Genomic DNA, 27,989 nt, shown 5'->3' with positions numbered 1-27,989 from the left:
ATGGAGGGGCTCAGGCGGCCCGCGGTGGCGGAGGACGCTGTGCGCTACCGTTTCTTCGCCGCGGCGGCGGGAGCGGGCGGCGAGGCGCTGCTTCGCCGCTGCGCCGAGGCCATCGCGGTGCGCTTCGCCCCGCTCCTGGCTGCCTACATCTGGCAGCAGCAGCCCTTCCGCCTGCGCTACGTGCCGCCGCGGGGTGAGCCCCGGGGCACCGGGGGGGCGCGGGAGGCGGGAGGGAGGGGGGGAGCCCGGCGGGGGGCTGAGCCGCCTCTCCGCTCTCTGCCCCCGGCCAGGCGAGACCCCGGCGCACATCGGCGGCACCACGTTGTTCGGGGATAACGTGGAGGACGAGTGGTTCATCGTCTACCTCGTCCGGGAGATCACCAGGGCGTTCCCGGGGCTGGCGGGCAGGTAAGGAGCGCAGCCGAGGCCGCGGGCCCCTCCGGGGTGGCGGCGGTCGGGGCGGGGGGGGCAGCGCCTTTCCTGACCGGGGCTGGCGGAGGGTCGTGTCTTTGCTAAAAAAAAAAGCAGACGCGCATGGAGAAGCGTGCGTTGTTGTGCTGCATGACACTTCCCTTGGTAAGAAGCCCACCTCTCCTTGGCCAGGGTCGATGACAACGATGGGGAGTTTCTCTTGATAGAAGCAGCCGATTTCCTCCCGAAGTGGCTGAATCCTGAGAACAGTGACAACAGGGTGAGTAGAACTTCTCTACCAACTGGCGAGTGGCTCACAGTGGCATTTACTTACCAAGTTGAGTTGTCTCTTGCACCTCTGTCTAGCCAAGTGGTCTGACTGGCACTGAAAATCCAGAGTGCTTTCTATCCCTTGCTAGTGAAGAAACTTCTGGTCAGGGCTCAAGACTTATTTTAATGAACAGCATGTTTTTTTTCAGCGTGGTCTGTTTTCATTCTGGTTTTAATGAGCTCTTTTATGCTTGCTGTGGATGTTGAATGAGAGCCTTAACCACCAGAAAGCTCTGATACTCGATTCTGCTCTGCATGCCCTTACAGAATGCTATGTAGGATGAGCGTGTCCTGAGAAACTGCTGTAGGGATACCTGGAAATTGTTACGGATATCAAGTGGCTCTTCTAGAATCGGTTCGTTGATGGAAGGAAGAAAGAGAATGTTCTTATACTAATAAGTTCTTATACTAATGGCCAAAATATGGCGACTACACACCTGCCTGCTAGGCTGTGAGTCTGCGTTGCTCAGCTAGATGTGAGTCTTGCACAGAAATCATTCTTTAAGTTGCTCGATAATGCAGAGCTGACTGAACTTTGTAAAACTTGCTACTCATGGTGGCAAATGTGAAGGCAGTGAAGCTGTTGAGCTATCGATTGATCTGTAAAATCAGTAAGTTGGGCCAGCTTTCCATTTTGTAGGTTACTGAGTGCAGGGAAAGCTTGGATAACATGGGAACTATGGAATGTATTTGGTAGTGTAAGACAAACATACCGTATTGCTCTCCTCAGAAGCACTGTTGGATCTGTCGGAGCTTTCCAGCTGTGCTCTAGCCACTTGGATTTTTTCTACTCGAGTGCTCAGGTGTGAGGGTTTGCTGCCCTCAGACTGGGGAATGCTCACAACTGGAGCGTTGCTGACTGTACAAGGGGACAGACTGGGTCTGAGTGGACTCCTTCACCACCTCGCTGTGGATGATTGCTAGTACTTATGTCATTTAATTTCTTGGCAATGGATTTACATGGAAAGAACTTATTTTTTCATTAGCAAAGACTTGGGTTGTTTTGGGTTTTTTCCCTACCACAAAACTCTTAAAAAAAGAAAAGGAGTGGAATGTAACACAAAAATTAATTGCAAACCTGTATCTGGACTATCAGCACCAGATTTTCTTGCCATTTGGAGGAAGAGGCGGAGTGAGGGAGTTGATAATGTTACATTCAGTTCTTTTCTTAGGGTCGGGAACCAACAGAGGTCATGTGTAGCCCCTGAAATAATGCTTTGTAGTCCCTGTCCTATTCTTCAGCAGTTAGGTTATGCTGTCGAATTCTCCTGAAGCAAATCTCTAGTTGAAGAGAGATTTTTGGTATTACTGTTATCGAGGAAACAAGATATATTTGACCAAACTTGTTGCAGTTAAAATAGAGGTTTTTACTTACTGGTCGGATCATGATCTCTGGCATCTGTATTTACCTTATCTCCCATTTGAAAAGAAAACAAAAAAACCCCCATCTGTTTCCTGTATTATTTTTCTATTTGCACTTTGGTATTTTCTGCGTTTAAACAAATGCATTCATATATGAAATGAAATTTTGCATTGCTTTGTGTGGGACTGTTCTTATCCCATCTGATGAGAATGTTACTGTGTGCCAGGTGTTCTTTTACAAAGGAGAACTGCACATCATTCCTCTGTCAGAGACTGACGAGCAGGAATGTGACCTGTCTGCGGCCAGTCCAACGATCTCGCAGGCGTTAACGCTGTTATCCCGACGTTCAGAGGAGTTCCTGGCCGCAGAACCCATTAGAACAGCAGTGTATAAACGCATCAGTGGGTATGTGGGTGTTTTATTCTCGTCTCCTGCAACAGTAAGTTTTGATCCTGGGCTGTCTGGGGTGCTTTCTTGTAGTCAGTGGTTTTTGTGTTAGATGTGATAAAGTTGCTTCCTTTTCAGGAACTGCCAAGTAGAGATTTTTCTGTGACATTCTTCTGAAGAGGGGGACCAATGTCCTGTAGGCTGTACTGTGATCTAGGGGCTCTGAAAATGGTTCACTATTATGATGCCACACCTGACAATGACAAGAGTTATTCTTCACAGAATCACACAGAATCACAGAGTGTTAGGGATTGGAAGGGGCCTCAAAGGATCATCTAGTCCAATCCCCCTGCTGGAGCAGGACCACCTAGATCATATCACACAAGAACGCGTCCAGGCGGGTTTGGAACATCTCCAGAGAACGAGACTCCACAACCTCTCTGGGCAGCCTGTTCCAGTGTTCTGTTACCCTTACTGGGAAGAAGTTCTTCCTCGTGTTTAAGCAGAACTTCCTATGTTCCAGCTTATATCCATTTCCCCTTGTCCTGTCATTGGATGCCACTGAGAAGAGCCTGGCTCCATCCTCATGACAGTCACCCTTTCCATATTTATAAACATTAATGAGGTCCCCCCTCAGTCTCCTCTTCTCCAAGCTAAAGAGACCCAGCTCCCTCAGCCTTTCCTCAGAAGGGAGATGCTCCACTCCCTTTAACACTCCACTTCCTTCACATCCTTCTCGTATTGAAAAACCTGAAAGCTCTGTGAGGCTTTAGGAGCCCCTTGTGGGGGGAGAAAGAGGATTGTGAAGTAAAACGTAGAACCAGCACGCTTTTCGGAGCGTTGGCTTGACGCAGGTGCGTTCAGCACTGTACGTTATTTTTTGTAAGGATTTGACAGCGCGAGCCAGGTGACCTCTATGTTTGATGCCATGAAGGATGCCTTATAGCTGAGCATGTCAGTCAAGTTCACAGTGATTCATCTTACCAATGTGGGGATTAAATTTTTATTAGCCATTTATATATATGTATAAAAATGTGTATATATAAACAGGCATTCCAGGTGTTAGCTTAGCTGACTTTTAACTTCAGTTTAGAGTAATCTTCTGGCACTTGGCCCATAATATAGATTGATATTAAAGTGAAAATGGGTAGAATAATTAAAGAGGAGTGGTTTGGGATTGCAATACACTCAATACACTATGTTGCTATTGTATGATACAGGTATCCTGAGAAAATTCAGGCCTCGTTTCACCGAGCCCACTGCTACCTTCCAGCAGGCATCGTGGCGGTGCTGAGGCAGCGCCCGTCGTTGGTGGCTGCAGCAGTCCAGGCCTTCTACCTGCGAGATCCCGTGGATTTACGAGCATGCCGCACTTTTCGCACTTTCCTTCCAGATGAGCGCGTGATGACTGTAGTAAGTGATCCTTCTCATGCAACTTGTCACTTAAGTAGGTTCTGTAATGACAGAGGTTCTGTGGTCAGGTGATATAAATACGTGGATTTAATTTTTAAAACAGCATGTTTTCCGATTTATTTTATTTTCTTTTGACACTAGACATGAATTTCCAGTTCAGTACATTAATAGCTTTTCTGCACTCAGAGTGACAGGGCTAGACTTTCAAATGGCTGATCGTGAGATGAGTGTTTCTGGAATCAGAGGTTGCTGTTGATAGTTCCTCTGCTGAAGTGCTTGCTAAGTAAATTGATCTAGTTCTGTGATCAGAGCAGTTTGACAGCACTGCCAGCCAACATAAGGAGTTGCTCCTCACTACCCCTAGCTGGTCATTCCAAAGCTTTTCACCTTCTCAGCTGCACTTACATGGCTGTCTGAAAGCTATTTTATGAATTTTATTTATGAGCACTGTCCCAGCAGTGTTGTATCTGATACATTTGCGTTACAGAGTTATACCCCTAGACTCCTGAAAATAAGCTTCAGAGACAAATTTTAGACTTCCAGACAGGTTTTGAAATCTCAGCTTTGTTTTTATTAATTGGAAAGAGCCCTTAACGTTTTTCAAAATATACCTTGTTGGCATGAATACTGAGGATTTTTTCTAATGTATTTAGACTGAATGAAGTTCATGTTTATTTAGAGATGTCAACTTGGAATATACTTTGTAAGATCTAAAAAGCAATGTCTCTTAGGCATATTTATCTAAGATGTGTTTTGAATACAATCTCAGGTATTGTCTGTAATATGGGGGCCTTAAAACAAAATTCAGATGAGTGGTGGAAAGTTGATGCCTGTACACAACACAGTCAGACTCCGGTGAGTGTTTTTCTTTTGCTCTGGCTTTTTCAGGTTACTTTCACAAAGTGTTTATATGCACAACTAGTGCAGCAGAAGTTTGTTGCGGATCGACGCAGTGGATATACACTGCCTCTCCCATCTGACCCTCAATACAAAGCCTATGAGCTAGGCATGAAACTGGTAATTATTTTTTGTGTGTTTTGTACTTAGTCGTTAGTTTACTTGTTTACGTATATTTGAGAAATGACTCTTTGCTTGTAAGTTGCCTGCTTGTACAGAAAAAAGCGAGCAAATTCACAGTTACCATTTTTCTGGAAGTACAGTGTAGTGGGAGTTTTCTTTTATGGAATAGAGCACTCTTGTACTTCCATAGATTATAAATACATGTAAAGTCTTCATGCTTATGTGAGGAGTAGCTTGTGCACTATAGATCTGTCTTCTAGGTTGCTTTGCCCACGTAGAGAAACTTTGCAAAGTCAAAATGATCCATTATTGCTGCAGAAAGATTGATTTCAACTTTCAAAGCAAGATGCTGCTACCTGACATATAATTGGGTTTGGCACCTGCTTCTCAAACGGCGGCGTCGGGAGCTCGATGATAGTCGGTTCTTTGTGCAGTCATTTACAAGTGCACTTAAATTTGTCACATCTCGAGAACCTCTTGTTGTTGCATCTCTTATACAGGCTCATGGCTTTGAAATTTTATGCTCCAAGTGCAGTAAAGTATCTCCTGATTCCAAGAGAAATGTGTTCAGCGGTCCCCTGTGGGAGAGATTCCTCAGCAGCCTAAAGGAGAAGAATTATTTCAAGGTGAAGTAGTGTGTGAGTGTGTGTTTTAAACATTCTAGGAAAAACATGTTTTAGCTCTTGAACTTGTGTAACTAGTTACAGCAGGGCAATAAATCTAATGCTTCTGTCTGTGGAAAATGCACGAATGCCTTTAAAGGAGGTATGTGCAGTTTGTTCCCCATTGAAATGAATTAATTTCTTTTGGAAATTAAAAAGGAAAAAGCCGGATTTGGGGATGAATTCATTCATCTAAAGGCAGGGGAAATAAACTTGAACAAAGGAAACCACAATATGGTTGTGGGTCAGTGTAACTGTTTTCACTGTTTTACATTTCATTTGCATGCCTCTAGAATTAAGTATTCTTAAAGATCTATACTTAACAGCCAGGGACTCATGTGGGCCCATGTAAGTGTATTTTTTATTTGTGTCGGTGTCGTGTTTTGTTTTGTTTTTTTAAAAGATGCCTTTTACTACTTATTTGACGTTTATAAATTGGACATAAATTGACTACTGATTTGAAGGTTATAAAATTGGACAACTCTATGAGAATGCTTAGATTAGTGTCCCTTAAATGTAGGAAAAGGGTACAGTACTACAATGCCACTTCTGTGGGTAATTCCCAAACAACAAGAGATTCATTCACAGTTTCTGTACAGTTGTAGCCTGGGCATGCTAAATCCACCCTGTTGTGGGAATCATAGCATTATCTTTGCTTGGTTTTGGTGTACTCCATGTGATATTGCAGCATAAGACTTCAGTTTGTATTTGACTGTGAAAACACCTTGTGCCCTTTTCCTATATTCTGTTCCAAGTATCCATGGCAAAGCAGCATTACTTGTTTTGGTTTTCTCAGCACTACATTTCTGTGTGACAAACAGTCATCGTTATGAAGCTTGACTGTGAAAAGGAAGTGGGGGGAGAATTGTTTAGATTCATGCTTGTGACTTGCCTTAAATAGGGAGAAATGGAAGGATCTGCTAAGTACTCGGAGCTGTTGCATATGGCAGAAGATTACTTCCAGCAATCTGTTATTAAGCCAGAAAGGTAAGAGCTACTTGAAATTCATGAGTAATCATACACAATACCTGCAAGTACTTTAACTTACCTTTTTTAATACTTGCTACAAAAAAACTGAACCCTTTTCTCCGTTATACACTTAACATGGGTGCCGTGGCTAGGACATGTGGGCATTAATTCCTCTGGAATACTGTCTACTAGTAGAAGTTACTGCTTAAGTAACTATTTATCTTGGTTTTCTAAAATGCTAAGCTATTCCAAGTGGGTTAAGAGGTGACTGAAAAGCATCATTTGGTTGGTTGGCTATAGCAAGTATTCAGAAGTTTCATTGGAAAGCAGGCTCAGTGAATAATAAATACAGAGTACTCTGTATCCTTTACTTAAGACAAGCAGCTGGCTGTAGATTTCTCCAAAAGATCAAATCCAAAAAATAAATCATTACAAAAATATCTGAGGGTTTGCCAGTACATAGTATCTTGACTGTTAGTCGCTTGAATTTCTGTGCTGTTTGGGATCTGGCAATCCTCATGTTTGCCAAGACAAAATAAATATAAAGAACGAAGGAAATGTGAGAAATGGGCTTCGAAGCCATCAACAAAGAATTATAGTAATTGACTGTGTCTTGTTTTGGCTAATACTCTCTGTGTATTATTATGGTACTTGCTCCAAGTTCAGTTACCTTTTTGATGTATTTGCTTGGAAGGAACGATGAGGAATTTGAGTGAAAACCTGCATGTAAAGTGTGTGATGCCATTGCCGTTGTAATGCTAGTAAAAATCTGTTTCAGTAAATTGAGATTTTTTTCTACTAGCTCTGTCGAAGTGAGCCCAGGTGATGAAATCTTGACATTGCTACAGACAACAACTATTGATTTGAAGGAATTTGAGAGAGAAGCAGCTTGTCTTCCTCCAGAGGACGGTGAGCAGGATGGAGGAGTGGACTGTTCCTATCACAGAGGATTATTTGAGGGGAGAGAGGGTGAATGTTCACAGCACTATACCAGTCTCTGTATCTACTTGGTTTGTCTCCTATCCTGTGACTGCCAGAGGTGTTACTCATTTAAGATTGAGGCAACCAGTTCATTTGTATAAGCTACAAAGCTTGAGGCTGTGAGTTGGCAAGATACGCAATCCAATTCCTGGTTTGATACCACTAGATCAGTAACACCGTGCACACTTACACCCGATCAAGTACTTTGCGTTAGCTGTCTACCAGACAGAAAGTATTTAAACATTTTATAGTAGTTCACAGTTAATTACTGTCTGGTCTACTCTGATGGCAAATACAAGACCAGCATAAACTTTATATAATAGCTTTTTTTTACCCATTTGACAGCAATATCATTGTTGCCAGTGTGTAGTACAGGTCGCATCTGTATTTCTGAATGATGCAGGGGCACACAAATCCAACATTCAGTGTTAATGATCATAGCTGAAGGTTGGATTGGCTCTCCCTTTATAGTATAAACCTTTGCTTCCTTCATTTAGTAGCAGAAGGATTATCTGTGACTAGAACAATATCTGCTAGTTTGAGACTGCACCTAAAGCAGAGTTTTAAAGTAGTGAAATTAAATCTGAGCTTCTCTTCTCAGCCTCTCACTGCCTTATAGTTATCCAGTATCGGCATGAAAACTTAATAGTGCAAAAACAAGGTACAAAATGCTAGCACTACTCTCAGCCATCTGGGTTGTGGGCTAAGAGACTTGTGCAGAGTAACAAATGTGTCTGTCCTATATTCTTTCAGATGACAGTTGGCTGGATATTACACCAGATCATCTAGATCAGATGCTGAAGGAGGCAAGGAATGAGGAAGAGCAGAAATACGACTTGGAAGCTGTTGCTGAAAGTATGAAGGCTTTTGTATCCAAAGTCTCAACGCACGAAGGAGCAGAAATGCCATGGTAGTAGTATTTTTAAGTTTGGTGTCTGGTGTAGAATGTGTTTTCGTTCTGCTGCAGCCCCTTGGTAGATTCCGTAATGCAGAGAATCAAAATTCAGAGGTGTTCTACTGAGCAGAGGCCTGAAACAAACCTAGTAGTGAGTATGCAGTTGCCTTTAAACCAGCTTGGTGTCTGCTCTGGCACTGGTACAGGTAAAAATGCTGGAAGTTGCACTATTTTCCAGCACTCTTGCTTAGTTTGGTTTTGTGGGTTTCAAAATTTTTTTAACCCTTTTAAGTTGAAGGCTTACTGTTGTTCGTTACCATAGTTTTTAGCAGTTATTAAAATGTACATCTCAAGTTCACTTGTGCTGAAATTTTTCTTCCACGAAGGACTAACCATTCAGACTGCTAAGATTCCTGTGGTGAGGCTGTGCAGAAATAAAAATGAAATTTAAATTGAGGGAATCTATCTTTGTGAATTAAGACTGTTGATTTTGGTGATAACAGCTGTATTTAGCTTTCCTGTAGGTTAGTATTTTGAATACGCCGGGCCTGTTTTTGCGCTACTGAAGCACGTACTGTACACCTAGAAGCAGCAGAAAAGAGTCACTGTGGATCCTTCTCGTTGTTCCCAACAGTGGAAGAACAGTGCTAACTGACGATGCTTAGCTGTTTAGACAACGGCGGAGTGCCGCTAGATTAATTGTTGGAGTTGAGAAAGTGTGCGTGAATGTTCTGCTGACAGGCCTTTAATTTTCAAAAGCAAAGAGTTAGGTAGTAGCACATTGTCCAGGTTCTGTTTAATAGCTTTAATGTTGAAAAAATAATGCTGTATCGAGTGTGTAAGGGTCCACTCCATTTATGCTCTTAACTGTTTGATCCTTTTAATTAATGTTAGTGTCAATGTCTGAGTTGTAATGTTGTTTTTTTCAGTTATTTAAAAAACCAACAACAAAAAAGGCAAACCACTGAGTCTTAAGAGAGGTCAGAAAGAAGCTGTTAGTGTGCTTTCTAGGCAGGAGACCTCAGAGATTCTCAGCTTTGTAAATCTCTGTCTGAGCTGTAACACCACCACTTTGTTCCAGAAGGATTCAGGCGTGCTTATTTTGGTTGTCTTCAGTGCAATTTTTGTTTGATCATGACAGACAATTGAAGTTGTTGGTTTTATTTTCTCTTTCATGCCAGGAATCCCTTCACTTGCTGTTCCATTTCTAATTTATAGAGGCCTCGGACTTTCAAGCACTTCCAAGACCATCAGTTCAAATGTCCCAACTTTAATCTAGGCTTGAGAGAAATCAGTATGCCATATGGTTTATGCCTGTGTCAGGCTTATGCAAGCATAGAAGCTTAATTTATTTAAAAATATTTTTTATTTTTCAGGTCATCTGATGAATCCCATGTTACCTTTGACGTAGATTCTTTTACGAAAGCGCTAGACAGAATTTTAGGTGAGATTGCTTCTGTGTTTCTTCTGTCAGAATATCTCGTGGTTGTTTGGCTTCCCTGAGTTTTCTGATCACCCGTAGGCACTGTGCCGATTTGTTCGTTATCTATGCTGACAAAAAATAATACATAGGTGCAGACTCAGAAGAGCTGGATTCTGATGATCTGGATGAAGAGGAGGAGTTTGACTTCTCAGATGAGGATGATGATGACTTAGATGCTGAACATCAAAGGCAAGACGAGAACGTGTCGCCTAATGAGCTTATAGGCAGTCTCAAGTCATATATGAACGAGATGGACCGTGAACTGGCACATACCAATGTTGGTAAAAGTTTCACCACCCAAAAGAAAGGGGTAAGTATGCCTTGAGTTCTAGTTTGGAGCATAACAGTATTGAGAGCTTTAGTAGGAAAGGGGAAACACTCTAAAATTGGTCATTGTGAGTAACATGATCAAAAACTTCTGTCTTCTGATCATGTGCTAACTAATTATTAAAAAAAAAATCCCACGTGCAAACAAAATGTGCTGCAGTTGCATCACGATATATTAAAAAAAAAAAAAAACTTAGCTAAGCTTTGACTATCACATTGTTTCCAAGACTTAATTTCCTTTCCCTGTTTTACCCTGTTTTATTAGTAAGGCAAGCAGCTGCAGCTTGACTTCTCAAGTTCCTGTAGTAGATTACTCCCGCAGGAAACTGAGCCAGGGCTCAGGAACCCTCTCTGTCCTTCTCTTGGAACTTAGTCTGTATAATGGAAAGTGATGATTTTTAACTGGCGTAAGCATTTGGTGACTAAATTCCTGTCTGTCAAGACAGTATGCAACGTACTGAACTTGGTTGGCTACAGAACTGTTTCCTTGTTTCTTTTCTCTTGTGGTTTGTCTTTAAAAAAAACAAACCAAACCAAAAAAACCCCACGTTTACACAATTTGATAAAACTTTCTCTTTATACTTACTATAGGCAAGTTCTGTTAATGCAACTACGTCTCAAAATGCTGGCCCTGGTTCTGGAGCTGAAGATCCTGAGTTGACACCAGTTGATGTGGATATGAACTTAGTAGCTAACTTGCTTGAATCCTATAGTGCTCAGTCTGGACTGGCAGGACCCACCTCCAACATCTTACAGAGCATGGGAGTGTATTTACCTGAAAATGCAGATCGTACTGGCTCTAACAATCGAGCAATGGAATAAAAGACTGTCTTAATTCAGGAGACATGGCTGATTGAGAAATAAAGCACAGAAAGACTAGCAGTATTTGGAAGAAGAGACAAAAGGTTTGAATTTAAAGCATTTTATGCATTAGCTGTGTGTGACTTCAAAGATGCCAAGTGAATTTACCTGCAACAGCTGTCTGTTCAGATACTATCTCGGGCAGAAATTGGATTTTTCCAGTGCCAACATGTTTTCAGGAAACTGAAAAAGTGATGTTGTGATTTGAATGAAACTTTTTATTAAAAAGCCTGTTTTCAGTTTTTCAAATCAATTAAGTAATTTGCCGTATTTCTAAAATGCCCTTTTACCCATTACTAGGTGATTTTCAATATCTGGAAAGCAGTTTGTGTTCTGAAAATGCTCCTGCCTTCAGGGGGAGATGGAGGAATACCGTATTAGAGGAACAGTGTTCTCTGTGGGTTTGGGAACAGCGGTTAAATGTTCAGCAGACGCTTAATCGCTTTTCCAAAAGTACAATGCTTCATTGTAGGAACTTCTGATAATTACTGTAGGAATCTGTACTCTATTAACCAGGAGGATTTGAAGAGTAATTGGACTGAATGTGTAAATATTGGCTATAAGTATTTTTTGAATTGATTTAAATAAAAGCAGAAATACAACTCGATTACTGGAGATGTTTTTTTGCTGTTTTTTTTTTTTTTTTTCTTTGAAAGGATGCATGACTTCCTCAGTGCAGTATCGGAAGTTCTTGGAGTTAAAGCATTTTCATAATTGGACATTTTTTGAATTCCGTTATTGCTGAATGTTGGTGGTGTGCCAGCAGTAGCTGTATATGAGCCCAGTCTGAACAGTTCTGGTTTGTTTTTCAGTGAAAGCGTAGCTAGAAGGCGTTCAGCATGTTGCTTTCACATGGAATGAAAAATCTGTTCTAGATATGAAGACTTAGTTTTAACAAGATAAATTTGGAATAAAATATGTAGAAATTCTTGATTTACAGACAGCAAGAACGCAGTCCTGCCAGATCTGAATCAGTTTCTGTGAGTCTTGTCTTTGTTTTTTCTTCCATGCAACAATTAATCAAGTGTCTTAACTGGTAGAAGAGAAGCTCATTGGTTGAGTTTTTTGGGTTTTGTTTGTTTGGTTGTTTTTTTAAGCATATTCAGAAAAATAGTATTCGATGATACAAAAGCCTGGTTGATCCTGAAGGCGTGCCTAATTGCTTTTAAAGGACTGAATTATTATTATTGTTATTATTATTGATGTTCTTATTAGTCTTAAGGTTCCGAGTCCATTTAGTTGAGGTCTTAGCTTTATTTTTTTTGCATGTGAAGCGTTGGCATTATTTTAACTGACAAAGCAGAATGTAGCAAAAGTTGTTTCCGTGTAGGACTTGGACACTTGCTGGGTGATGAGTTTCAGTATCTGACTGCCATGCCAACCGAGTTTGACAATGCACAGAAAAATTCTCTGAAAGTCACACATTAGCATAGCTTCATTGAGATTCGTGAGACCTTGACAGTGTACAACGAATGCAGCTCCTGCTTGCTGACTTCCCTGCTGATCTATGCTTATGGTTTGTGTGTTGTTTTTTTTTTTCCAAATTTTTGTTTGGTTTCTTGCTCCAGCAGAATACTATAAATATTGGAGGTTCTGTACATGAATGCATGGAATGAATGTGGATGAGGGGTGTGATGGCTCTGCTGCCTCCACGTTTGTCCTCCATTGATGCTGTGTCAGTTACTATGTCAGCAGTTTACGGAGAGTACTGGCAAGTTGGACAGGGATTAGAGATGGACAATAAGAGTTAGGAAGTATAAAGATGCCACTGATATTCAAGGAGTTTGGATTGCAGAGAGGTGAGGTGGATTGGGATTAGTTAGACAAATCTACGCTGGAAAAATCGGGGTAACGGGAGTTCTTGAATCTAGCAGGTGAGGATAACCAGCAGTTAGTGGTGGAAAACAGATGTACTTGAACCTTAAAAAGGGTTTATGTTTTAACAGAGAAGGTAATTAACACTGAAGCTACATAGAATTCTCCACTGATGAGTAGTTGGATGAATTTTTGGTAATTTAAAAAATGATTCAGTTTCAAGAACACGATCACGTTTAAACTCTGTTGTGGCCTGTACTATACAAAAGATCAAAATACATCGAAGGACTTTCCTAATGTAGTATGTGAAGAAAACTTCTAAGCTCGTGTTCAGAACAAAGCTGCTCTTCTGGAAGCACTTCAGCTGATGTTGCTTGTTGGATAATATTACTTTTCTGTCAACTGGACTGTCACTTCTGTGGGGCTGTACTTATTCCAACCATTTATATTTGTTTAGCAGCTTCGCATTGGAGACTTTCAAGACTCTGGAATTGCTCACAAGAGAATTTGCCATTGAAGAATAAGCATTTCCACACTGCCTCTTCCACTGCTTTGAAGTAACATATGAGGCGTTTCTGCTTTTAATTTTGAAAGAGTATTTTTAGGGAGGGAAGCCTGATGGAATTCATTAGGGAAGACAAGTGCAGTGTGGTTCCCTTTCAATGGATTGCTATCAAAGATTCCATTATATTCTAAATTAGTTTAACTAGAACTGCATTCCAACACAATTTACTCACTTTGCTCACTTGAGCATCTGCCTTTCGTACAGCCTTGTTCATCCTACAACTTTTGACCCTTCCCAGAAGTGTAGTTTTCTTGTTTGTGGCTTGACTCCTGTAGCCCCAGTTCTGGCCAGCGTCGTTGTTGACTGGTATGCTTCAAGCAAGAAAACAAAGAATGGATCTTTCATCTTCCATATACGAGATGGAAACTGATCCCAGGGGCCAGTAGAGACCTCTCACTTGTTAAAACTCTTCCAAACACCTGGGCAGTTTGACTGTTGCCACTCTGTCCACCAGCCAGCTTTATGGAACAGTGAGGAGCCTAAGAAAGAAGGTCTTTATTTCCTCTGTGTTAGTGGAGGGTGTGCAGTTCCTCTCAGAAGTCAGCAGCCCCCAGGGTAGCAATGTTTCCAGCGTGAATCCCAACTCCTGTCGGGTCAGTGGGGAGGAGCTGTGGCTCAGCAGGAACGGTATTTAACTGCAGCTCGCTGTGTGCAAGTGCAGTGTGGTGTCAGTGATGCTACCTGCCGTTTGAAGTCCCTGTGCTCACGTCGATCTCCTGCAAATAAACTGCTTTCAGCATCCTTGCTGTGCAAGTGGATGTCGGGCTGCTCTGTTGCCGTGGAATATCACCTCCCTGCACCACACTTGCTCCTGCCTTGCCTTTCTAACACTGCAAGATAGGAGTAACACTTATCTCCAGGGCATGTGGTAGTTGCAGTGGTGGAAAAACGTTTTTTGTGCGTGTTGGTGCAGCTTCTGCTGCAGCTACTCATCTAGCTCATATGAGAAACTGGATTTTGTTTTTAATAGCAGCAGGAGTCAGGGCAGGCCATTTGTACCACTTCGGGATCCCCTGGGATGCTGCAAAAGCTGCAGCAACAGCTGCCCTCCCTCTTGCCGTTTACATCTTTGGAATGGAACACAAGAGCATCTGTTCTGGCAGCTCTAAGATGGAAATGTATTTCTTTTTCCAGCTTTGTTTATACCCCTCGGAGTATATCACCATAGAGGGCAGTTGAGATTCTCGGCTTAAATGACCGAATACAGAACTATTGAAAAAAAGGGATTGCTCAAGAATATGGAAAGTCAGGGGTGTGAAGCCTAAAAAACATCACCTTTGATGTGCATCGAGTGTGTTCCTCAGGCACCAGCTGAGGAACCTGATTACCACCTGCTGAGGACAGAGAAGGTAACCTATTACAAATTCCAGGTGCCAATAGTGGATAATTAATTCCGCAGCAAAACTGTGCTTTCTGGGCAAATGAGATTGCTGTTGTGGTCATGATTCTATTAATCTTGTGTTTGAATTCTTACAGTAACACACAGCAAAAACCTGTCATGTGGAAATAGGAGAGAAACAACAGGCAGATGTAGGAATACGTCCTGGCAGTGCTTCCAGGCTAGGAAACTGTCTTGTGGAGCACGATGTCATGGAAAAGGGTGTCATGAACAACTTAACAGGTTTCTGGTGTGAAACTGTAGCTAAGAAGCCAAGTAATTAATGGAGGCAGAAGAATATCACGTTGTGTGTTAATCCTGTGTAAAGTGTGGATTGCTGTTTGGAATAAAGCCTATATTTAAGTGGGTCAACGCTCCCAGATGGATATTCACAATTTTGCAAGCATACGGGGATGGGAAGTGAAGAGAAAGTGAACATGAAGGTAAAGCTCAGTTTATTCGGAAAAAAATATGTAGACGACTCAACCACTGTTGCAGGTAGGAAGCAGAAAGTGAGATATTTCTGGTAAAGACTTGACAATTTGATGGCAAAAAGGAGTAATGAAATCCAGTGACTGCAGAGATGTTAATCTAAGATTATTAGTTCAGATCAGACCTTTAAATTTTCAGCTTCCCCTTCCTTAAAACATCTTGTTGAGATTCTTGGACTTTTATTAATAAGAGTGATGTGTGAATTTGCTTCTGTCCCTATCCTAAACCTCATCTTCCTTCTTTTCCTGCTTCTGTTAATGTCCTAGTAAATCCTCTGGGTCCCTTTGCAATACTTCCACTCGGAGAAACAAGGCCTTCTTTGCATTTCCTGCCATTAGAACGACTTTGCTGTGTATCACTCTTTCTCCCCAACCACTTCAAATCTTACTTCCTTGCCTTGCCTCCTAATTTCTGCTGTTTCTCACTGTGTTTTGTTTAGATGGGAAGTTTTGAGGAGAGTGCTATATAAAAAGGTGCTATGTACAGTGGAGAAGGACATCATATCAACATTTTCCATTCCTGTGCCAACACTGCTCTCCCTGTGAGGGAGCTGGGGAGGCTTTGTGTTTCTGCCTCCATGATCTTTCTTGCGTTTGAGACAGCTGATGTCAACTTCAGCTTCTCCATGTAATGATGATTCTACATTCTGATTGTCTACAGAATACCACCAATGGCTCTCAAAGAAAATGCAAGTCACATCATTTCCAGATTGGCAACCTGGCCTCCTTTTTTTTTTTCTTTTTTTTAACAGAAGTGGTTTTGTTGGTGCTCAGCCCTTCCCAGGTGTGTGCATTGTTGCCTGAATGACACTGGGCAGTATTTTTGCCCCTTACACAGCTGCTTGCCATCTGTTGCTGAGTTGGAAAGTGAACAAGTTTTAAATGGGAGCTGAAGGCTTGGGGCTGCTGAACTCATTTCAGCAGTGCCTCAGGCTGAAGGACGGGAATTGTATTTGCCTAATTAAGTAGTTCTGACAGCCTGTCCCTTGCAGCTGCCAGAGTTGAACTGCTCGTGGTTACCTGAAAAAGGACTTTAACATGGTCATGTTATGAGGGCGTTCCATTAATTGCCCATGTCCTCTCAGGCTAAGCGTCAGATTCAGCATGCGTCCACTGTGTCTCAGAGTGTGTTTTAAAGTGAAGCAATTTCTCCATGTAAGAGCTTCCTCCTTGACCTGCGATGCTGAAGTCAGACTTTCTGCCATTCAGAATGGATGAGTACCCCTCCAGGTGGGAAAATACAACCTCTCTGTGCAGCAGCAGAGCAGCCTGAGGTGACAGGAGAGTGCTTTGTAAGTGAAACAAATATTCTCAGTCCACACTATTTCCAGGTAAGATTTTTCTGAGCTCCCTCATAGATATACAAGTTGCATCACGTGGTTTGGTTAATCCTCTGCTGGCACCTGTTGGTGATAAGGTAACTTTTATGCCCTGCTGCTTTTGGTAGGTAGGTGGAATGCTGCCCTGAACCTGCCTGCATTGCTCTCCAAAAATTATTTCAAATTAATCAGCTGAGTGTTGTTATTTTATAGCTGCCCATCTATCCTGCTGACCGGTAATACTTGTAAACAATTGGGTTGGAGTGCCACAGGCTGGCTGCTTTTCGGTGGTAGGTCCTGCTGTAGGTCCCAAGCCCTTCCAGACTTGGGCAGCAGTGGAGCCTCAGTGATTCATACAAGTCAGGTGTCCCCAAAGAGGATTCATTTAACAGATATGTTTTTCAGTTGCTACGTCCCTTTTGCCTGCTTGCTACCTGTTACATGGAAAAGCCCTGCTGTGTTTTGTTGAGGAAGGATCTGTCAGGAATTGCCTGTTTCTTTTTCCAGATCACCTGCCTTTAGGGAGCATGTTCTGTCTTGACTGCAGAGAGTATTACTCAGACTTCAGCCAGATTTCTGAGGCAAATGCAAGTGAGAACAATGTCTCTCATCTTGTTTTTCTCTCCTATTCATAGCTGTGTATTGCCTATAATAATTCCTGCTTTTTTCACATCAGGAACAGAGGCCACCGTTATTGTTTCATCTCGATGTCTAAAGGGTACGGATCAAGAATTTTATAAAACAGTTTAAAATTGAAAGCTTTTCAAAAAACGTGATGAGAATATTGCCTTCTAGTTGTTCTTGTTCTACAAAAAAAAAGTCACCTCAAAGAGACATCCTACCAAGATGGGTCTGGATCAGCCATGCAGAAGGGACAGTACAGGTGGAGCAGGTGTCAGTCAGTACTTGCTCTCTTTCGGCTAGAGCTCACAGGTAGCCTGCATGTTGATGTTACAAAAAAAGTAAATCATTTGATAAGCAGAGTAACCCAATGTTTCCCAAACACAGGTGAATTTTCTCTGATCACGCTGCAGCTGGTTTGAAAAGAGTATGAACTACATAAGGGTGAGTTGGGAAGGCATTAGGGAGAAGTAGGAAAGAGGATGAGAAGCGGGAATATGTTGCTGGCAGGTATCTTAACTCTTCAATATCTTCTACTGCAGGGAAAGGGAAGAAAGGAGTGAGGCTGAAAATGAAAGTGGCAGAATTCCAGAGATGAGGGAAGAAGAGGTAATGCTGTGGAATTAAAATGGTGTGATGGGAGAGAAAGCCTGAGGAACTACTACGAAGAGAGGCGGTGAGGCATGTTCTGGAGGAAACTGGATGCAGGAGTGTTGCAGTTAAGTTGGGTGGTGTGTGGGCTGCTGGGCTGGAGGGGAGGAAGCAAATGCCCTCGGCTGTACCAGAGTACATTCTTACCAGGATGAATTACGGATCAAGTTCACAAACATGAAAGACATGCTTTGACACGTGGGTTTTATTGACTGAGAGTTAGTGAGGGCAGGAAAGGTGCCTGCACATGCCACCATGGCCTGAAAGAATCCCCTCCGAACCTCCTAAAGGAAAATTAACTCTGAGGAAACAAAGCATGTCTCAACAGTGTGAGAAAGCCACCTTTTTTTACTTACTGCTCAGGTGTCATGACTCCATGTTTTTACCACTGCTCAAAAGGTTTTTCACCTGCAATGAATCCTAATGGTGGCAGTCAGTGAGACATTCTTGTTCCCCCTTCAAGTATCCGTGCTGGTGGCTTTGCAGCCTTGGTGTTTGAGCTCTGACCAAGCAGGCAGAAAGGACTGTCAGCCTCAATCAGCAGCAGATCAAATATCCTTCCATCTCTCTCTTTTACCAAGCTTTCCTTGCCCAGGCTGTCTCTCTGTCGCTCTCCCTCCAGAGAAGTGGTACCATTTCATCAGTAAAACGAGACCAGCTCTCCAGGCAAGCCACAGACTTCGGCACAGTCTCAGAGGCATTGTGCCTTTCCGGATTTTTCTCTGTTGGAACTGTGGTCCTTTCTTGCAGCAGTTCCTCTCTTCTAATATGTGTCCATGTAGGTTTTGCTCTTCCACTCTCTACCACCAGATAGCTCTGTTCTCTCTTCCTTGGGATGGAAGTGACATTGTCTTACTGGTGCAGAAAATGGTGCCTCCAGAGGTGTTTTTAGTTGCTCAGATATATCACCAAAGTAGGAGCCCGTTTAGCATTTGTGAAAAATATAGGATATTTTATATGAAACTAGAAGATTGAATAGGAAGGGAAACAGAAGAAGGGGGAGAGTATACAGGCAATGGCTTTTATTCTGTTTTTTTGGTAGCTCTTCCAAATCCATATAAATGTGAACCTTGAAAGGTGCCACTATTCTTTTTTTTTTTCTGGAAAAAGTGTACATTTGATATCCATAGAAGATGGATAAAACGGAGGAAAAGGGGACATGGTGCCAGGGGCTTGCTGTTCTGTTGCTTGCTGGGCAACAGCAGCAGCCGGTCACAATAAGTTTGATGCTTTGGAACCAAGAATTTTCTTGTACATTTGCCGCAAGTCACGGAATCTCAAAGTTTCAAAATGGCTTTGTAGGTCTATATATGTGAGCATAAGACTGCCATCAGTCTGGTGCTATCCTCACTGTAACACAGACTTTGCCTTCAGTAACTTTGGAAGCTTTTCTGTCGAGCTTTCGTAGTTCTGGTAGAACCGTAGACTTGACGAAGTCATGCCTAAGCCGGCTGGGAGGTCTGCTGCTTAACCCACTCACAAATCAGCTGGTGAGCAACAGCCTGTTTGGGAGGGAACCAGGGTAAAAAACTACCATCATCTTGCTTTGAAGATCTGGGCTCTCTCTTGAGACCCTCCACGATTTCCTCCAGGCCAAACCAACGGGCTTCCTCTAGTTCCAGACTGTCCGTACTGATCTGGAAAGAATTCAGAGAGCACCAATTCTTTAAATCAGATTTAAATGTGGGTGAACAGCGGTGCCTTGCTTGTTCTTGCACCCACAAAGATCCCATGCTAGAATGCTTTATCCATGCCTGAATTAAGTGCTGGTGCCAATACAGGAAAAGACAGTACTATCAACCAGTGCTTTGTTATCTTGGTTTCCTTAGGGAAGCCACAAATCAGGGAGCCCTGTTCCATCATGGCATTGCCCTGCACAAAGTACCAGTGGGTGAGCAATAAAAGTGGCAAAATCTGCATGTTCTGTGGCAAATATGGCATTAATACTAGAAAGTACCTCCTTGGCAAAGTTCAGTGGAAAAAATACAGGGGTATTGGGCTCTGGGCTTGTATATACACAGTGACCTGTGCAAAATCTGGCATGTTGCAGCAGTTTGTTCTTCTCTTGTAGAGAAAGCCGATGGAATACTGCATGTAGAGAGGATTTGATGCTCTCCAAACTAAAGTCTGTGGACTGGAAGAGATTTTGGTACGTAAGGCAGGCAGTGAAATGCCTCGGAGGAACCTGAGTCTGCTCACCTCAGCCTGCTGGGCTCTCACCGACGCGTGACAAGCTATCATTAAGCAGCTGCTGGGAAAGGGCCAGTGCTGAGAAGCTGAGTACCTGAGTGACTCCACCTCCAGGCCCACCTCTTCCGCCACCTCTCGCCGGACTGTCTCCTCCACGGTTTCACCTAGAAGCAACCAAAGTTTGGTAAGGACGCCCTGGCCTCAGGGCCAGCAAACCGTGGCAAGGAAAACGTAGGCACACTCCTTCCTGAGGTGTTCCAGCCCTGACTGCGCACGCAGGAGCGCCGACTGTGCTGACCTGGAAATGCTTGTCAGCAGGATGCTCAACTAAATTCATCAGCAATGCTTACCTCCCTTAAACAGAGGCATCAGGGATGTTTTTGGCTTTGTCTATATACTGCTGGCTGACAGAACAATGCTGCCTCTCTTCATCATTTCCCTTTTAAAGCCATTTTCCCTCCTGTAACAAGAGGTCTGTGTTTTTTCTTCTGAGCCAGACTGCGCTAGACACAAAATGGACTAAAAAAGTATCTTGGATTCTAACCTGGGGAGTCTTACACTTGTATTTACCACCAGAGACTGGTGTAACTGATACACACCCATAGTTCCCATTCTCTTCAGATACATACAGCTATTTTGAATTCTGTCTGAATGGCAACACTGATATGTTTAAATCCAGTATGTTTTTCCCAGGTATCACCTATGTTTCCATCCTCTGGGAACAGGCATTTGCTTGATGTCCCACTTTCCTGCCCCCACACCCTGCATGTCCGAGGCCACCACTCTGGATCAGAGACCACCTTACCCACGTCGCAGAAGCCCGACAGAGCGGTGTACATCCCCTGGGGAAACGAGGGCTGTCGTGCGAGGAGGCACCGGCTCCCATCAGACACCAAGGTGATAACCACTGGAGACATCTAGCAAATGCATCAAAAAGCAAAGGAAGGAGTTCAGACCGAACGAGTAAGTGCAAATTGTTGCTTTTCCTAGTGGTTGGGGGGTCACTAAAGAAAAAGCACCCCTGCTGCCTTTTACAAGTTCCCCTCCTCGGGACCCAGCAGCATTGCCTTGTTGCCACAGAGACCCTGCGTCCCTTACCTTTGCTGTTCAGGTGCTCACCTGTGGATAGTAAGTTATTCCGCTGGCACGGCAGATGCGCTTGCTGCCAGCGACGTTCTTCTGAGTGGGCTGCCCAGTTTTGCTACAGTACTGGTGGGAATCGTGCCACCGGAGAAGGGACTGGGCCTGCGAACACCCAAGAGAGAAACACAAATCTTATTTATACCTGAGGCAAAGAGATGATTCAGAGCAGTCTCCCTGAATAACACTTTGCTGTCTTCTCCTCAGCATGCAGTCGTGTGGATTAACTCCGATTATGTTTGGAAGCCTCAGAAAGGTAAATTAAGAACGGGCACTGCTTTGAAAAATGGCAGATTGTGCAGTTGACGTTTCGTGCTTCTTGCTTTAGCATCCAAATTTGAGCATGTTTGGGGGAGGTGGGGAAGAGTTGTTCTTTATTGGGATAGAATGGGAGTAGCAATGGGAGCTGAACTATTCTAAGGAGTCTCCAACTCTGAATACCTTCTTGAAAAATAGCCCAAGCACTACAAACATTATCGAGCAGGAAAAGAAACACGAGCTGTTTCTACTTATGGGTCAGGACAGCTGATTTTCACGCACAGGTCTTTTCTTGGGGCTTCCAAACATAGGGCATCGGCAGAGTAACAGCTTGTAAGTGAGTAGTTTTAAAAGAGCCGCTCTGAGAGATCTGTTAGTTTGTTTGTGAAATTCAGTTTGCCTAGAAGATTACAGAAAACTAGTGCCTGACAGTTGTTAAGCTGAGGGCAAACTGGGATTACTGTGACTACTGATAAGATCAGTATGTTTCACACTGGATGTACAGTAGGTTGATGCTAAATGGCTAATTACTGAGGTTGTTTTTAAGCCACTGGTCTGTTTCTCTTTCTATTGCAGCTTACTTTTGAGGTCAGAAATTTGGGAAAACTGCTGTAATGTATAGTGTGTTTGTACCTAGGTCACTGAAAGTGTAGAGCAGGTACTTCTACAATATGTATTAAATCATGAAACAATATGGGAAACAAGGAGAAGGTTGATGTTTAGAAATCACAACTTCTTAAAGTAAAAAAACCTGTACAATACCGAAGCCAACAAAGGAGAATCCTTCCCATCCACTATGAAGAGAGCCTTTTCTAAGTCAGTAAATGATCCCTTGAGTTCAGACTCAATGACTGATTTCTCCAAGGCTCCTGTTTAAAAAAACAACAACAAAAAATCTTTGATCTCATAAATTGCAGTTATTATCCCAACTTCATGCCCTTCATTGTTCCAGTATACAATTTCTGGAAGTTCTCATGGAAGTGACATCACATCAGTGGTAACGTTCCCAAATGTTAAGCGACCTGCCAACAGCCCACCTAAGACACACACGACAACAGCCGCACGGTTCTGTGGCTCTGGTCTGCCACGCTCACAACAGCTCCTGCAGAGACTCAACCGAGTCCTCTCTGGCAGTAAATGTTCACCCAGCGAGGAGCTCGGGATGCTGCCCGGGCAGCATCTTCACCTCAGTGCGTCAAAAGTGACGCAGACACCTATGGAAGAGGAGTCATCCCAACCTAAATCCAGGGCAAAGCGTGGTACGTGCTCGTCTGAACAACCGATCAGCACCGACTTCTCTATCCACTGTTCAGTCTCTTTGAACTTCTCCAGGATCCTTTTCATTTCTAAACGGCAGGGGAAAGGGGAAGAAAAAGCTATGATGAAGGCAAATTTATACAACCATGATGCTCTCCCTGGATCACCAAGGCATACACAATCTTGGCTCAAGGCAGGGTGCTCACGTGAGTGAGGGGACCAGACAAGTGGTCCCACCCGGATGGAGACCAAAAGTCTGGCTTTCCTCTTAGCTGTTGGAAGTTTTGACCACCTCAGGCTAAAGATACAAACATTTTCATGCTTGGGGGAGCAGCTGTCCGTTCTGTTTCTGTCCTACACCAGCCAATACCGTTTTCTCGAGGAAAACTTTTCATGCGTTATGCCAAATAACCATTGTCGGTTAGACCTTGCTTGCTTTCCTGCCAGCTCTTTCTCTTCAAAAGGCACAGTCTCAAATGTCTAAAACTGACCATCTCAAACCAGATCAGGTATATGTTGATATCACATGTGTGTGAAGAGCATGAGCTTGTGTCTGCTTGCCAAGGTTTTAACTCTCAACAGTCTTTGGTGGTTAACAAATAGCATGCTGCATGTAGCAGGATGTTCTCGCATAGCTCCTCAACTGCTATGTGAGGGGTGGTTTATTGTAAATGACTCTGTATCGTTTCAGCTGTGGGATCCAGGAGGTGTTTCTTCCTGGACACCTGCTTACCTGCCGCACTGAGCTGCGGTACCAAGTATTTCTTCTCAACTTTCTGCAGGAAGGGGGAGAGATTGTGAAAGAGGTAGAAAGTTCCTGAGGTCTGAGCTTGTCTACAAAGGCTGTCGTCTTCTTTTAGCTCATTTAAGTATCTGCAGTGAGAAAAGAATTGGGAAGATGAGTTCAAGGTCACGTTGAGATTACCTGTGTTGCGCTTATTTGGTCTCATTTATTTTGCACAGAGCAGGGGGCCTGAATGGACAGTACAGTTTTATGCCACATGCTTCTAGAGATTTCAACAGCTGAGTCTACTATCTGGTGGGCTGTAGCCTCAAGTCTTGGACTTCCGAGAAGATCAGTAACCCAGCCTCTTAATCCAAGAGGTCTGCTTTATAAACGTGATCGTTTGTGTGCAGGAAACCTTGATCTTCCCTTTGATCCCTCCCAATCTGGATGGCTCCAAGTCCTATTTGGTGAGACTGCTGAGCACGTCAGGTGTTGAACACGCTTCCCATCAGGCTACACGCGTTACTGCAGCATAGGTGCTACCTGTCACGCTGGTGTGAGGGGTAAAGACCAAGCTGAAGTCTTAGGGCCCCGCTTCTTTCGGCCTGTTTGAAGCAGTGTTTAAAACAAGGTGAGCAGCATCACTTCAAGTCTGCTTGTGTTTTAAGAGACCTTTAGCTAAGACAGCAAGCATTATCAACAGCTCATTAACAGAGCTTCAGCCCGAGAGAACCAGTTCTTACCAGTGGGGAAGGGAGCGGAGAGGTTTTTGACTGTTGCCATTTACAGAGCTCACATAGCATTACTTTATTATTGCTGAACTGTTAAAAGATTAACCCTCGGGGTGGATTCAGGTAGGGCTGCGTGTGACAGTGGACATGAGTGCCAAACTCCGGTCTCCTCACCGTACGCAAGAGTCGGATGAGAACTTACCTCATTTTTCTAACATAGGTAGAGCGTAACCTGCAGAAGAGAGAGGAGGCTCTTCTGTGCACTGCTCGATAAATCGCAGCCATAACCAACACCTACAGGTAGCTGTGTCTGCCTGAAAAGAGAAGCGGAGAATATAACGCAGCAGCCCTGCAAAACTGAGTTTGATTTAAAAGGTGCAATAACCCAGTGCCAGCGGGAATGCCCCCCTTGCAGAGTCTGCGGAATGCTGGCGTCTGCTCCCTGAAATTACCGCTTTGGTCTCAGTCCGTAGTCACGCACATCAACCCCAGTCTCAGGCAATTTTTGAGACTATTTAAAGAGACCTCAGTTCGTTTCCATCTGTGAGCATGCACAGGTCTTGCAGAGGTTGCCATGAGACTAAGTTAAATGTTCCTGTCCTAAACTCCTATATCCTTGGGGAAAAGGGCAGAGAAGGTGGCTGCTCTCTTGTTTGTTTCCTGCACGGTTGTAATGGCCTCAAACCAGCTGAACATCCTATTGCAGCACGCAGTAGATCTGTGGGAAAGGCACGGATGCCAGAAGAGAACGAAAGACAAAATATCAGCTGCGGAAGAGAATTCCCCGAGTTAGATGAGAGACAGCAGTTGCAGCTGAATTGGATCGTCTCCAGCTATGAATGTTTTTTTGTGCCAAAGGATCCTACCACGTTTTCAGCTCTGGCAGTCACAGACTGCAGAACTACGATCCGTAATACTTCATGATTATTTTGAGTATTTCCCTTTTCAACCATAGAACTGGAAGCCCTTTAAGGAGGAAGTTACGTTTGCTTCGATTTACAGACACATAAGCGGTGCCAAAGAAGAGTCTGTGAGTCCTTCCTTTCGGAGAAGGTCAGTGATGGCTCCCGAGCCGGAGCGGTGCCTGAGCCGGAGGCTGCTATCCGTACGTGGAGGCAGTTTCTGTAGCCGGCAGCGAAGGCTTTGCCTTGTGGCTTCCAACAAGGAAGCCTTGGATTCTTCTTTCCCACTGTCTCAGCTGGGGGTGGTCTTCACCGGGACGATCCCTGGGGAGACGAAGGAGCCAAGCCTGCTGCGGAAGCCGCTGGGGAGAGCATCGGCGTCCCTGCTCTGCGCTTCAGCCGCGGGGAACTCGGCACGCTGCCGACGGGCTCGGGCAAACACAGGCGAGGACGGCGGCTGTCGCAGAGGCCGTGTCTGAAACAATTCTGTGGTGCCACGGTTACGTGCCCGTCGCTTCTCCACCCCCACGTCTCGCGCAGCCTGGCGTGTGAAAATCTCCAGCGCGGCCGCCGGCACCGAATCCGAGGAGTTTACAAACAGCTCTGCACTTTGCTCTGGAATGAGCAGCGGGATGTGACCGGCTGGGAACAAGAGGGAATAGCTTGTACCTGGAACGTTGAAATGCAATATATGCAGGCGTTTAACCCCTTCCTTCCTAGGAACCACAATGCCAAATTTTGGGTAGGATCACCGAAAACTCAAGAGTCAGTAAAAACTTGGATTCCAGGAGGCCAGTCCAAACTCCCATGTTGCCTGTAAATCTCACCTACGCTGCATAGCTGGCAGGAGCGGGATCTTAAACCTCGTTTTTCCCCACATTTTCCCCACTTACTGTGCAGGAGGAGTGCTGTCTCCAGCAGCAGGGATCAGCTATGGGAGTCCCAGCTTGACCTCGGTTAGAAACTGCTCCCACAGCAGGCAGCGGGGCAGCTGCCTTGCTGGGCTGAGCCGCTCTTCCCCCACTGGGAGCCCTGGGAAATGTAGTTCTCCCCAGGCTGCTCGCAAGTCCTTGGCAAGGCTAGGTGGCTGACTGTCTGCTCCGGATTCTGATTAACTCCTGGAGTTAGTGGGGCTGCCTGAGAGTAAACTCTCTTCTCCCCTCCCACCTTCCTCATTCTGTCAGAAATCCACGTACTGTATTTTGCCAAGCAGAAGTTATTATGAGAACAATGCTACTGCAGTAATTTGAGCTGCTCTTAGCAGAGGAGTTTGTTCCTATTAGCTTCTTTCTTCTTTTTCTCCCTTTTTTAAATTCATTTTCTCCCCTCGAGCTTCTCTGTTGTGTTTTTTTTTATCAGTAACATAAGGGCGTTGTTTAAAGTTAAGGACCATATGTCCTCAAACAAGAAAATATGCCAAGAGCTGTATCTGTCTAAAGGACGGACCTGCTCAGTGTTCAGGCACCCAACCCTGCAGTTGAATTTGCAAGTGAATAGCTCTGATTAGAAAGCGTGCTTTGCCAAGACGGATGTCGGAATAATGACAAATATTTTTCATGCCTTTATAACTGAACAAACAGATTCCTCTCAAGGACTGAAAACATTACTCTGGGCTGGAACCTACCTGCCTATATTTAGCACAAAGATAATTTTATAAACATATGAAAGTAAATGTTTTTCAGGGCGGCCTTTTGCTTTTTGGTCATGAGTTGAGACATTGTAATCGAGAATCCACGTCACGTAATTTGAGAGCAGAGCTTGTAAAAATAATAAATAGAATATGCAGGGAAATAGCACTCTTGTTACCAGCGTTACTTACAAGTTTAGGTTTAATTATGCTTGACTGCTCTTTGTGTGCTTCCTGAAACAGAGCAAGCCCAATCTTATTAATCCACTAGGTTAATTGGATTAATGGACAAAACACATCTTCCCTTAATAAGATAAAGGATTGAAATATAATTGCTAAGAGAAGTATCCACCCTGCTATTAAAACAAACTAACAGATTTATGGACCCTAACTTCCCCCAGAAGCGGATCTTGCAAGAAGAGCTGGCTTTAGAGGGAAGCAGTTGGAGGAGATACTTTGGACCTCAGATCTTGGGAGAGCCTTCAACCCAAAGCAGTTGGTCATTTGGTAAGTGCATCCCTACCTACGTGAAGAATTAAAAGCCAGAGCACTGTGCTGCAGTGGAAAGACTCCTTGGAAGGCAGCACAGTGCTGTAGCCTCTTGTTGCTAAACACAGCTGAAAAAAAAACCCACTTGGATTAGCCCAGTCGTGTATACCTGGCCTCCGTGCTGTGGGAAGATACGTAGAGAAAATAAGATTAGAGTCACTTCTGTGACTGCTCTGACCAGCGGGAAGCCACGCAGTCCATGAGAGATTCCTTGTGCCTTCTCCAAGGATCCACACACCTCCGTGTGATTGCACGTTGCCCTATTAAATATTTCTGCAGCACGCAAGCAAGGGAGATGATTTTGAAAATAAAAGAGGCTTCCTCATCACTTATTGACATAATTATTCAGTTCAAGGAGCACAAATACCAGTTGTTGCTTTGGCACCGAGTTGCTTCTTTGTAAGTATTTTTTGAACCAGGCTCTAAGTTGTGTGAATTGCATCTATAAACTGTGTTTGTGCCCTGCAGATGCTGTGGTCTGTGCTAGAAGCAATCCTGCGAGTGAAGCGAAGGCCTGGCCATACAGATGCATCTCTGACAGCTTCCTGGAGCTTACTCATTTGAGCTTTGGCAAGCCACCAGAGGAAGTGGAACCCTGAGACTCTCCTGATGCAAGAAGAGCAAACAAAAGGAGCAGACAAGGAGGACACAAGCAGCAGGAACAAA

General features: G+C 43.9%; 2 protein-coding genes across 2 annotated transcripts; one reads left to right on the top strand and one right to left on the bottom strand.

Annotated features, from left to right (window-relative positions):
- ECD (ecdysoneless cell cycle regulator) lies at window positions 1–11,655 on the top strand. Its single transcript, XM_086616414.1, has 13 exons — window positions 1–193; window positions 291–408; window positions 604–691; window positions 2,331–2,509; window positions 3,712–3,904; window positions 4,793–4,921; window positions 5,425–5,550; window positions 6,488–6,573; window positions 7,358–7,464; window positions 8,290–8,446; window positions 9,808–9,875; window positions 10,004–10,224; window positions 10,833–11,655. Exons 1-13 carry the CDS (start codon window positions 1–3, stop codon window positions 11,061–11,063), a joined length of 1,896 nt encoding a protein of 631 aa, XP_086472540.1. The 3' UTR covers window positions 11,064–11,655.
- A 7,729-nt stretch (window positions 11,656–19,384) lies between these two features.
- On the bottom strand, window positions 19,385–24,530 carry NUDT13 (nudix hydrolase 13). The gene is made up of 8 exons (XM_009986086.1): window positions 24,448–24,530; window positions 23,521–23,660; window positions 22,769–22,876; window positions 22,293–22,399; window positions 21,252–21,377; window positions 20,938–21,049; window positions 20,142–20,296; window positions 19,385–19,579 (listed from the first exon to the last, which is right to left on the bottom strand). The coding sequence occupies exons 1-8, from the start codon at window positions 24,528–24,530 to the stop codon at window positions 19,385–19,387; spliced, it is 1,026 nt and encodes a 341-aa protein (XP_009984388.1).
- Between the last annotated feature and the right edge of the window lie 3,459 nt (window positions 24,531–27,989).

This window comes from Tauraco erythrolophus, chromosome 9 (genome assembly GCF_009769465.1).
Source record: "Tauraco erythrolophus isolate bTauEry1 chromosome 9, bTauEry1.pri, whole genome shotgun sequence".
In the NCBI taxonomy this organism is placed as follows: Eukaryota; Metazoa; Chordata; class Aves; order Musophagiformes; family Musophagidae; genus Tauraco; species Tauraco erythrolophus.
This window is presented reverse-complemented; position numbering and strand designations above follow the sequence as displayed.

Coding starts and splice junctions, on each gene's coding strand:
- ECD (XM_086616414.1), top strand. CDS start 1: ATGGAGGGGCTCAGGCGGCCCGCGGTGGCGGAGGACGCTGTGCGCTAC. Junction 4,922..5,424: donor ATGAGCTAGGCATGAAACTG/GTAATTATTTTT, acceptor TCTCTTATACAG/GCTCATGGCTTTGAAATTTT. Junction 6,574..7,357: donor TCTGTTATTAAGCCAGAAAG/GTAAGAGCTACT, acceptor TTTTTCTACTAG/CTCTGTCGAAGTGAGCCCAG.
- NUDT13 (XM_009986086.1), bottom strand. CDS start 24,530: ATGGCTGCGATTTATCGAGCAGTGCACAGAAGAGCCTCCTCTCTCTTC. Junction 22,400..22,768: donor ACGCTTTGCCCTGGATTTAG/GTTGGGATGACT, acceptor TTTTTTAAACAG/GAGCCTTGGAGAAATCAGTC. Junction 21,050..21,251: donor GAATAACTTACTATCCACAG/GTGAGCACCTGA, acceptor TGCATTTGCTAG/ATGTCTCCAGTGGTTATCAC.